The sequence below is a fragment of the Rhinoraja longicauda genome, chromosome 17, assembly GCF_053455715.1.
Source record: "Rhinoraja longicauda isolate Sanriku21f chromosome 17, sRhiLon1.1, whole genome shotgun sequence".
NCBI classification, from domain to species: Eukaryota; Metazoa; Chordata; class Chondrichthyes; order Rajiformes; family Arhynchobatidae; genus Rhinoraja; species Rhinoraja longicauda.
Genome location: NC_135969.1, coordinates 45,247,684 through 45,259,965, shown reverse-complemented (window position 1 = coordinate 45,259,965; position 12,282 = coordinate 45,247,684). Strand labels below are relative to the sequence as shown.

At 43.7% G+C, this 12,282-nt stretch overlaps 1 protein-coding gene across 1 annotated transcript in view; it reads right to left on the bottom strand.

Moving 5' to 3' along the window:
* Window positions 1–2,632: 2,632 nt before the first annotated feature.
* LOC144601969 (ERC protein 2) overlaps window positions 2,633–12,282 on the bottom strand; it is a 552,614-nt gene continuing 542,964 nt past the window's right edge. The window contains exon 20 of the mRNA XM_078414628.1: window positions 2,633–4,930. Within this exon, the coding sequence (XP_078270754.1) occupies window positions 4,793–4,930 (138 nt within the window). The 3' untranslated portion in view covers window positions 2,633–4,792. The remainder of the gene's footprint in view (window positions 4,931–12,282) is intronic.

Genomic DNA, 12,282 nt, shown 5'->3' with positions numbered 1-12,282 from the left:
ATTCCTTCCATCCAGTTCATCTTCACTGTGCGTTGTATCGGGAAAGCTGGACATCTCGTGAAGTCATGGTCATCGAGTGATACAGTGTGGAAACAAGCCCTTTGGCCCAACTTGCCCAAACCGGCCAACATGTCCCAGCTACACTAGTCCCACCTGCTTGAGTTTGGTCCATATCCCTCCAAACCTGTCCTATCCATTTACCTGTCTAACTTTTTCTTAAACACTGGGATAATCTCTGCCTCAACTACCTCCTCTGACAGCTTGTTCCATACACCCACCACCCTTTGTGTGAAAAAGTTACACTCAGATTCCTATTAAATCTTTTCTCCTTCACTTTAAGCCTATGTCCTCTGGTCCTCGATTCCCCTACTGTGGGCAAGTGACTCTGTGCATCTACCCGATCTATTCCTCTCATGATTTTATACACCTCTATAAGATCACCCCTCATCCTCCTGCACTCCATGGAATAGAGACCCAGCCTACTCAACCTCTCCCTGTAGCTCACACCCTCTAGTCCCGGCAACATCCTTGGAAGAGTGAGATTTGAACAGAGGATGATGGCATCATTTGGCCAGTTTTATGATATATTTATTACCATAGCCTCACTAATAAATGTCTTTCCATTGTGCTTAAGGGACTCGGACATTAAAATAATTCTAATAATAAAAGAAATTCAGACATTATCAACCAACTATAATAATGCAGACACATGGAACTGCAGATGCTGGGAATCTGACCAAAACACAAAGTACTGGAGGAACTAAGTGGGTGAGGCAGCATCTGTGGAGGGGATGGATGGGTAATGTTTCGGGTCGGGACTCTAATAATGCATCTTTTTTATAATAGACCTAATAAAATCCCACTGTTTCAAAGTTGATCCGTAATACTTGGTCTTAAAATTTCCAATTTAAATTGGAAAGAATATATCTTGCTGAAAATAGCGAAATGGAATAATTGTTCACTTGCAAAATATTCTAACGTGAGGTTAATCCCTGGGATGGAGGGACTGTCATATGAGGAAAGATTGGAAAGACTGGGCTTGTATTCACTGGAGTTTAGAAGGATGAGAGGGGATCTTATAGAAATGTATAGAATTATAAAAGGACTGGACAAGCTTGATGCAGGAAAAAATTCCCAATGCTGGGGGAGTCCAGAACCAGGGACCACAGTCTAAGAATAAAGGGGAGGCCATTTAAAACTGAGGTGAGAAAAAACTTTTTCACCCAGAGTTTTGTGAATTTGCAGAATTCTCTACCACAGAAGGCAGTGGGGGCCAATTCACTGGATGAATTTAAGAGAGTTAGATAGAGCTCTAGGGGCTAGTGGAATCAAGGGATATGGGGAGAAGGCAGGCACGGGTTACTGATTATGGAGGATCAGCCATGATCACAGTGAATGGCGGTGCTGGCTCAAAGGGCCAAATGGCCTCCTCCGGCACCTATTTTTCTATGTTTCCTTGATTCGTATCGGGAGCTCTCAAATATGCTTGATGGTCTGCATGTTCCTACTTCAGGTTCAGCAAACTGCCAGCGTCTGGTGAGAATATAACCCTTTTATGTGGCTACACTTTCATTCTGAAGTCCCTTGATATTTGATTAGCTAATGGTGCTTCAATTCAAACTACATTGTAAAGTGATCCCCACATTTACATTTCAAACCGATAAATCCCACAGAGGCAAGCAGTCAAAATTGAAGTGCGGGATGAAATACTTAGATCACTGATACATTTTAGGTATTTTAAGAGTTGGAGCAGGCGAAATAAAATCAGATTGATGAAATACGGATCGAGTGTATGTGAAGGTTTTCAGATTTTTAAACTTATGCCAATAATTTCTACACAAAATGCAGTGAAACATTCTCACTAATAGACTTGAGCTCTCTTTTCATATTTGTAAATTCTTGCATCGTCAGCACATGTCTGATCTTCAGGTGGCTTGCCAGTTCAGGACCTAGAGTTGGTTTTGGCTCAGAATGAGTGGCATGGGTTTGTAATGCATTGAAAGTATCTGAGTTGGCCGGCTACCATGGGAGAGGGTAACTGGAACCCAAGATACAGCTTCGAGAAGGGAAAACATGATATCTTCTGGCTTGTAGAAGCAAATAACTGTAGATGCTAGTTACTGCACAAAAGTACACAAAGTGCTGGAGTAACTCAGCGGGTCAGGCAGCATCTGTGGAGAACATGGATAGGTGACGTTTCACAGTGCTGGAGCAACTCAGCGGGTCTGGCAGCATCTCTGGAGAAAAATAATATGTGATGTTTTGGGTCAAAATCCTCTTCAGAGCCAGGTGTGTTTCCCCACCACTTGCCTGTGCCTCCATGCCTGAAGAAGGGTCTTGACCCGAAAGGTCACCTATTCCTTTTCTCCAGAGATGCTGCCTGACCCGCTGAGTTACTCCAGCACTGTGAAACGTCACCTATCCATGTTCTCCACAGATGCTGCCTGACCCGCTGAGTTACTCCAGCACTTTGCATTTGTTATCGATGTAGACCTGCAGCTGCAGTTCCTCCCTCCACAGTGACATTGAGAAGCTGCTTCAGGTTATATCGTACGTCCATGGTTATATCATGGTTGATTTAGATTCTTAAAGAAACTAAAAAGCAGGGATTCCACAAAAAAAAGCACTTTTTCTTTATTAAACAACAACTGTAATATCAGAAAGAAATGTTTATTTAATGAATATATAAACAAGCTGGGCAACACTAAATATTTCTTGCATGTTAATAACAATGTTTTGCACCGTATATACCCCTACATGTCCACAAGATAATGATGCACAGAACAACTTTAAAACATGCCCATGGTGGACCACCAGACTCAGGGATTGCCTTTGGAACTATGTCAACATCTTCACTACATATCAACAGCAGAATCCGTCACATGCGACAGACTGGAGAAGAACAGGACATCAAGAGGTCACTCAAACGTGACAGACACTTAGAAGGGCGATCCGAAGAATTGCTGCTATACATATTCCAGCACATCACATTCAAGTTGCAGTCTACACAGTTACATTACAGGTAAGCATCGTGTCAATATTCCTTACGGTTTGCCTGTAAAGACTATTAGGAAAACAAGTTTTTAATCCACTTTCAAATAAAGGCCAAACAGAAGTTGCGTGCATTTTGGTAAACAAATCTCAAATACAAAAATTACTGTACAATAATTGACACAATATACAGGCAGAACAATCAGAACACCAGTCAAGTTATTTATCTGAAAACTAGCCAGGGGAAAACAGAAGTTGCATTAACGGGAGTCATTTATTTGTTAGGCGATGTCTACCTACGAGGCAAAAGTAAAACGTTAGTCAGTTTGTCACAGTGTTTATCTTAACTAGTGTTCTATGCCGAAGTATCAAAAGGAAAATCAAAAGAAAATATCTTAAAATTCTGTAAAACATGTAATGAGATATGTTTTTTTCCCATTTGGTTAGAACAGTTTCGTCCTCCCCCCCACCCCCCACCACACAAAGAGTTGTTTTAGATGCCCTAATCTGAGGTGAACCCATTGATCAGTGTCACTTTAACCTGGGAACAACTTCACTTTCCAACTGTTCCAAAATTGGCACATTACATATAATTGAACTAACAGCTAAACATCACTGTTTTTATGCATTTTACTATGACATTTACTTAACATTAGGTCCTTGTGATTAGAATTTTTTACTTCAAGTATTCAGTTGGACTCGACAACATTGAGAACTGTCTGTCAGGCCACTCAATGGATCACAACGCAAAGTGACAACAGTGTTGCTTCCTAATTCCTGTTCTCTTGGGTGTGCAAGACTTGCCCCAAAACTCACTTGGAGTGCAGATGTGCTGCACGTGCTCCAAAGGAACTTTACCCCCCTTTACAGAAAGAAGACACTGAGATTTGGTTTCACTTAAGCAGTAGTGAGTTTCCCACTGAGTGTGGGCGCAGGTCAGTGAGGCTTCTCTGCCGTGACGTGTGATATAATGCGTTAAGAATTCAGAATCGTACAAAAGCACAAGTTTCCATACTTAGAAATCAGAACAGGAGATGCTGCTAAATGTCTTCAAGGAACCTTCACAAAGATGCTGTGAAGTGCAACAATGGCTATGTGAGCACTTCACTGCATCAGCACCACACAACAGCGGTGGCTATTTCCCCACACGTTCTTCACACACAGTCTTCCCAAGTTGCTCGGACGTTTCTGGAATTTTGAATACTCTTCCACTTCAACAATGTTTATTGTAAATCAATCATCGGTTAGACGGATTCAGATGTATCATACTGTACATTTCGAGAGGCACAGGTCATTTTTATTTTGTTCAGAAGGATAATCGTTGTCAACTGTTTGGTAATTCTTTCACTGTAAAGGTTGTACATTTCTCCCCCCACGCACACAAGCTCGACGCGTTGTACATTATGACATTAGAAGGTCATAGACGCTCTTCAGTTCCCTCCTCATCTGGAGGTTCAGATAGTGAGCTTAGCCGAGGAATGGGCTGAAGCCATTGTAGCTGCTGCACCTGCAGAAGGTGACACTGGTGGATAGAGGACAGAAGCCGACTGCAAGCAATGGGCATCTCCGGAAAGGAATTGAGATGCATCTACTCATAACGTGGGCTTTCAGAGCACCGATCACTGGGATTCCAATTATGGTTGGAATGATACTGGTAATACTGTCAAGGTGTAAATAAACACAGACTGGCTTCAGAATACTAGAGCGGTTTAGTGGTTTAGGATGGTGAATTTGGCAGGAGGGGAAGGGATTGTTCATCTCACATTGAGCTGCCATTGCCCCACATGCATAGATAGCTGCATCAAGCTACTTCGTCCAGCATTTCAATCACTTGCTCCAGGACATCTGGCCGTCGATCGGAGATGCGTTGCAGCAAACAGTCTGTGTATTCCTGGAGTGCCACGGTCTCCTTCGCACCTCGCCCCAGCTCCTCTGTTAGCTGGGAAAACAAGGCACTGTTTAGGTGTTGCACATAGGGGTGCCAACGATCTCACTCCCAAATATGGGACAAGGTGACGTTACTGCCCGCGCCCCACGTGACCTCACCCAGCCAGTGCCCATGTGCTCCCGCTCCACCAATGGCGGCCGCCCGGGCCGGGAGGCGGGTTGCGATGCAACTTGCGTTAGGTGAACACACTCGGCCCCGCTCTCCGAGTACACTCCGTTAGCCTACACTGTCTGGTCCTACAGAGGAAATTAATATCTACACAATTTTTATATTTATGCAGTATGTTCTAGACAATAGACAATAGACAATAGGTGCAGGAGGAGGCCATTCGGCCCTTCGAGCCAGCACCGCCATTCAATGTGATCATGGCTGATCATTCTCAATCAGTACCCCGTTCCTGCCTTCTCACCATACCCCCTGACTCCGCTATCCTTAAGAGCTCTATCCAGCTCTCTCTTGAATGCATTCAGAGAATTGGCCTCCACTGCCTTCTGAGGCAGAGAATTCCACAGATTCACAACTCTCTGACTGAAAAAGTTTTTCCTCATCTCCGTTCTAAATGGCCTACCCCTTATTCTTAAACTGTGGCCCCTTGTTCTGGACTCCCCCAACATTGGGAACATGTTTCCTGCCTCTAACGTGTCCAACCCCTTAATAATCTTATACGTTTCGATAAGATCTCCTCTCATCCTTCTAAATTCCAGTGTATACAAGCCTAGTCGCTCCAGTCTTTCAACATATGATGGTCCCGCCATTCCGGGAATTAACCTAGTAAATCTACTTGAATAAATTAATAATGTTCTCCTTCTAATAAATTACTCATATTATTCCATCATATCATACGGAACAAGCTGTCAATAACACAATTTAAAGACACAAAGTGCTGGAGTAACTCAGCGGGTCAGGCAGCATCTGTGGAGAACATGGATAGGTGACGTTTCACAGAGTGCTGGAGTAACTCAGCGCGTCAGGCAGCATCTGTGGAGAACACGGATAGGTGACGTTTCACAGAGTGCTGGAATAACTCAGTGGGTCAGGCAGTATCTCTGGAGAACATGGATAGGTGACGTTTCACAGTGTGCTGGAGTAACTCAGCGGGTCAGGCAGCATCTGTGGAGAACATGGTTAGCTGTATCTCTAAACGAAACTAAACTAAACTGAATGTTGGGCTAAAAATGGAGAGAATGTATGAATGCAAAGCTTTCGGGATAGGGGAAGAGAGAGCAAAGTATGCAGGTCTTATAAAGAAATCGTACCGCAAGAGGACAAAGCTTTGACAGAAAAAGATAACCCATCTAATTGCGCTGAATTAGAAACAATCTGAGGAACAACTGTGAAAATGCTTGAACAGATGTGGTGAGCTGTTTAATAACCACTGATTTATAAGTGTGCCGTGTCAGCTTAGTGAGAGGCTTATTTAATGCGATAGAAAACAATAAATATCTTAAACATGTTTAAAGAGCGTTTCACCATAATCGGCTAGATTACCAGAGGAAAGGTCATGTAGAATTATCTTTAATAATGATTACGAAGGAAGCTTGAACGACAGACAATTTAAAAATTAATAAATTTCTAACTATATAAAGTACAAACGTAACAACAGATTGCGAGTTTGAAACGTGATATTTATCACTATTAGGGCCAGACATATGAACGACACATCTCCCACATAGACGGCCCCACAGATATACAGCAAAGAGTCTACAGAATTCAGACTCGGGGGTTAGTTTTGGTGGATCTTAGGCTGACAATGTAAATACAATTTAGAAACATATCGCTGATCGCAAACAAGCTCTAACTGATGGGGCAAGTCATGGTGGACAAGTGAGGTCAAGGAAGGAGATGAATTTGTGGACCGGGAGTGAGAGATGGCGGAGATAGAGGAAGTCAACAAAAGCAAACGTTAAAGATACAATGGGCCGACACAAAATGCCGGGGTAACTCAGCGGGACAGGCAGCATTACTGGACAGAAGGAATGGGTGATGTTTCGGGTCGAGACCCTCCTTGCTGCCTGACCCGCTGAGTTACTCCAGCAATTTGCGTCTAACTTCAGTGTAAACCAGCATCTGTAGTTCCTTCCTGCACAAAAGAAAATGCTATTTTGTTTTCGCTGGAACAGCAACCATCTGAAGAACAAAGCCATTGGAAAATAACACAAGACAACATATAGACATAGGTACTAGGAACTGCAGATGCTGGAATGTTGCACAGAACACAAAATGCTGGGGTAACTCAGCAGGTCAAGCAGCATCTCTGGAGGACATAGAAAGGCAACATTTCAGGTCAGGACCCTCTCCAGACTGTGCTGTACTGTTCATAAACAGCACAGGAACAGGCCCTTCAGCCCTCAATGGCCATGCCGAGCGAGCATGGTGCCGTTAAACTATTCTCCTCTGCCTGCACGTGATCCATATCCCTCCATGCTCTGCATATCCATGTGCCTATCTATAAACTTTTCAATGCCGTTATACAAGAACCAGGAGCTGGTGTAAAACCATCGACAACTTTCTATCTGGAAAGTTTTTCAGTTGTTTTAACGGACAATTTGTCGGCATTCTGTGGAGAAATGAAGTCAGCTAGGAATACCGCAGACTGATCAAACCATCTGATCCCGACCCAAAACGCCACCTATCCATGTTCTCCACAGATGCTGCCTGACCCGCTGAGTTACTCCAGCACTTTGTGAAACGTCACCTATCCATGTTCTCCACAGATGCTGCCTGACCCACTGAGTTACTCCAGCACTTTGTGAAACGTCACCTATCCATGTTCTCCAGAGATGCTGCCTGACCCGCTGAGTTACTCCAGCACTTTGTGTCCCTTCTCTTATATCATGTTTAATGAGAGGAGCCCTGTATGGGAACAGCAGATGGCAGACATGATTTAATGAAGATGCAATATAAAATATGGCAGAAAGAAAAATCTGAGAAAAGCAACACCTGCCACTTCAATAACAGAGTTCACTGGCATAGTAAAAAGGAGCAGTTGGGTTAGCAAAGAAAATGTTCATAATTTTACTCAGTAATACTTTTCGGTCTGTTTGGAGTCCTTGCTGCTGTTGAGGTGCCAGGCTGCAATGTCACAAACACAGAAGGTGGCGCCCAACCCAGGCGACCATTAACGTGCCAGCCACAGAAGCAGATCTACAATCACACATTACAATCACCCTCCACTCTGAAATCTCAACTCCTACAGCAACATTTCTTACTTTCACTATGATCTATACACTGTGGACCGCTCATTTGCAATCATGTATTGTCTTTCTGCTGACAGGTTAGCACGCAACAAAGTTCTCTGCCTCAGAGGGCAGTGGAGGCCAATTCTCTGAATACATTCAAGAGAGAGCTAGATAGAGCTCTTAAGGATAGCGGAGTCAGGGGGTATGGGGAGAAGGCAGGAACGGGGTACTGATTGAGAATGATCAGCCATGATCACATTGAATGGCGGTGCTGGCTCGAAGGGCCGAATGGCCTACTCCTGCACCTATTGTCTATTGTCTATAAAAGCTTTTCACTGTACCTCGGTACACGTGACAATAAACTGAACTGAACATGGACAGCACAGGGAAGAAGCCCTTTAGCCCACAATGTCCATGATGCCAAGTTCTAACCTCCTCTGCCTCCATATCACTCCATGCTCTGCAGGTGCTTATCTTAACACCCCCATCATATCTCCTTCCACCACCACCCCTGGCACCGCATTCACACAGTCACAGTCTTACACCAAGGAAATGGTGCGGCACGGTGGCGCAGCGGTAGAGTTGCTGCCTTACCGCGCCAAAGACCCGGGTTCCATCCTGACTACGGGCGCCGTCTGTACGGAGTTTGTACGTTCTCCCCGAGACCTGCGTGGGTTTTCTCCCACATCTTCGGTTTCCTCCCACACTCCAAAGACGTATAGGTTTGGAGGTTAATTGGCTTGGTATAAATGTAAAAATTGGCCCTAGTGTGTGTAGGATAGCGTAAATGTGCGGGGACCGCTGGTGGGTTGGGTCTTGGTGGGCTGAAGGGCCTGTTTCCACGCTGTATCTCTAAAAACTAAAACAAAACATAAAACTAAAATAGCCCCTTTGGTCCATGTCAATCAACATGCCCCATCTACACTAGTCCCACCTTTGCCCACACCGACCAACATGCCCCATCTACACTAGTCCCACCCGCCCACACCGACCAACATGCCCCGTATATACTAGTCCCACCTTTGCCCACACTGGCCAACATGCCCCATCTACACTAGTCCCACCTGCCCACACCGACCAACATGCCCCATCTACACTAGTCCCACCTGCCCACACCGACCAACATGCCCCATCTACACTAGTCCCACCTGCCCACACCGACCAACATGCCCCATCTACACTAGTCCCACCTGCCCACACCGACCAACATGCCCCATCTACACTAGTCCCACCTGCCCATACCGACCAACATGCCCCATCTGCACTAGTCCCACCTTTGCCCACACTGGCCAACATGCCCCATCTACATTAGTCTCACCTGCCCACACTGGCCAACATGCCCCAGGTACACTAGACCCACCTGCCTGCGTTTGGCCCTGATCACTGTAAACCTGTCTTATCCAGGTAAGACAATCGTGCGTGCAGTTTCTTGACTCCCACCTTTGACGGGCCAAGTATCTTGCTCCAGGCTAGCATTAAACCACCCTTATTTCTGTTACCATCACAAGGTATTGTATACAGAATGCAATACATTTGATGAGCAGGATATGAATTATGGATTCAATAAATAATGAAGAAAGGTGATAAACAATAATTTAAATTTAAGCATTAAAAGTCCTCAGGGGAAAAGGAGTTGTGGTAAATTGCCAAAATGCAATTAATGATAACATCTCTTAATTTAAACGTTGTATAGAAGAAATGGCATCAATTATTGAAATTACAGAACATGACCTTTGCAAAAAGTAATTGCTGCTGAAAGTATTGCATGTTTTTTTTTTACCACTGTCTTATACACATACACTCTGCGATTTAAATTATACTTTGGGAATTAGAGTAAAGGTATTGTTTCCATTTAAAACATAAACTGTACAAAGCTTTCATACTGTACTTTGAAATGGTTGTTCCCTCACAAATAGATTCTTGTCAATTAATTTAATCGACCAAGGTGTCAAGTCTCAGAGAAAGTCAGTCAGCTCATTTGCGGATGACAGATTTGACCAAAGACTTTCAGAGATCTAGAAAGTCGTGTTGTAAGTGAGACCATGGAAAACAGTGCGATTCCAAGTTGCCAGCTGGATAGAAAATACACCCCTGCGATCAGACGCGATTCTCACCCACTAATTAGAGTCTCACAAAAGTATCTAACAGCGATAAGTAAAAGGACCATCTACTCCCACCTGCGTTGGTTAATTTTCTCCACTAACTTCTGAAGTTCTAACTGACACTTTGCCTCAGAAGGCAGTGGATGCCGACTCTCTGGCTGCTTTCAAGAGAGAGTTAGATAGAGCTCTTAAAGATAGCGGAGTCAGGGGGTATGGGGAGAAGGCAGGAACGGGGTACTGATTGTGAATGATCAGCCATGATCACATTGAATGGCGGTGCTGGCTCGAAGGGCCGGATGGCCTCCTCCCGCACCAATTGTCTATTGTCCGTTGACACTAACACTGAAGAAGGGTCACGACCCAATACGTCACCCATTCCTTCTCTCCGGAGATGCTGCCTGTCCCGCTGAGTTACTCCAGCATTTTGTGCCTATCTTACTTTGATATTTACGCAGGAACAAACAGTTAATTCAAAGAAAGCCACAGTACACAATGGAAATGATTGCAACCAACACAATGCATCAGTTATCTGCATCAGAAAAGAATTAAAAAGGGTACTAATTAAAACGTTCTCTTCAACACGTGGCATTGTTGAGCATTTGAGCCTTCATTAAACTGAGTAAACTAATGATCAGTGACCTAAATAACAGCTGAATTGCAAGGTCAGTGGTACTTGCGATTATTTAATTTTATGACCTCATTAGCAAACAATTGCGCTCCCCAATCTGCTGGAGTTAATATTGACATTTAATGAGTCCGTTTTCTCATATTTCATTTTTAATATTTTTTCGAACAAAAAGCATTGTGTTCCTGCTGAGATAGAGGCCATGCGTACACATCAACCTAGCCCTCTCTGGAGTGTGGGTTTTTAAAGTACGTTGTAGAGAGAAAAGGCACACTGTTATGATTGCAACTTAAGTCTGTATTTTCCTTTGTGGTTCAGCTAAACTGTTATGATCTGCCAAGTCACATTATCCATTGATTCTGATGTCCACATAACACCAGCATATTGCACACTTATATTCCAAACCTGTGTGGATCAGAGGGACTGCTCCCCTGCAAATCTATCCTCTGGATATCTGTGAAAACAAAACTTCCTGGCAAATCTAAATGGGCTTCTGAAGGAAAAAGAAAATCCAGCTTGTTCTTCGTAAAGATTCACTGCTTTGGTGATTAAAAAGTTGCAAAGTTAGAATAAAGGGTCTATTTTGAGCAGGGGGAGGTTGGATTTACAGTAGAACGCTTTGGAGCACACCTTCATTACCACATACTTCACATTCCGAAAGGTATCTGTTGTGCGGTGACCTTGGATCTACAGAGGCAACCCCTCCCCTGTGACATGTGGCCCACAAATGCTGCCCCCAACATGTGTGCAGATGCCTCAGGAGTCCAGCAACAGCATTGGAGGCTCAGCTTTTTCTCTCTGTAACAAGCCACACATGGCACCTGGGGAAAGACTAAATATCAATTGTATAAATTAGCTAAACAAAACAGAAGACTATCATTTTGTTATTGAAAAAAAGGGGTTTGCAGCCAAGCTGTGGTATTCAAGTTGTCTCTGGCTGGGAGACACAGCGGGCAGCTAGCCTCTGAGGATTCCAGAACTAAATGATCATATCATAACTTGTCATCTTAGAAATTCTGCCTCAATGCAATTCTTTCTTTCCTGGAGGTGTATTTATTGTCTCTGTGATCAAAGGGAAAATGTTTTTTTCTCTCAATTACCTCTTTCTCTTGATGTGATTATATTGCAGCAGAGGTAGTAATTCAAAGATATGACTTTGAACCATTATTCTTTGTGACACCTTAAGTCAACCCTGCAGTATTTAATTTAATAATGCTATATCCCAAAACTTGGAAGCAGAACCAAAAGCAATGTTTTTTTGATGTGTGTTTCTTTCTGAGGCCTTTGACAGCCATGAATAACAAACATTTGACCAATATGTTTTTCATCACATTTTAATATAACGCAAAGGCATAGTTAACTTTTGCTTTCACAAAACTGTGTGCTCTGCGGAACAGGATGACACCGCTAGTTTATGGTGTCAATAGACAATAGACA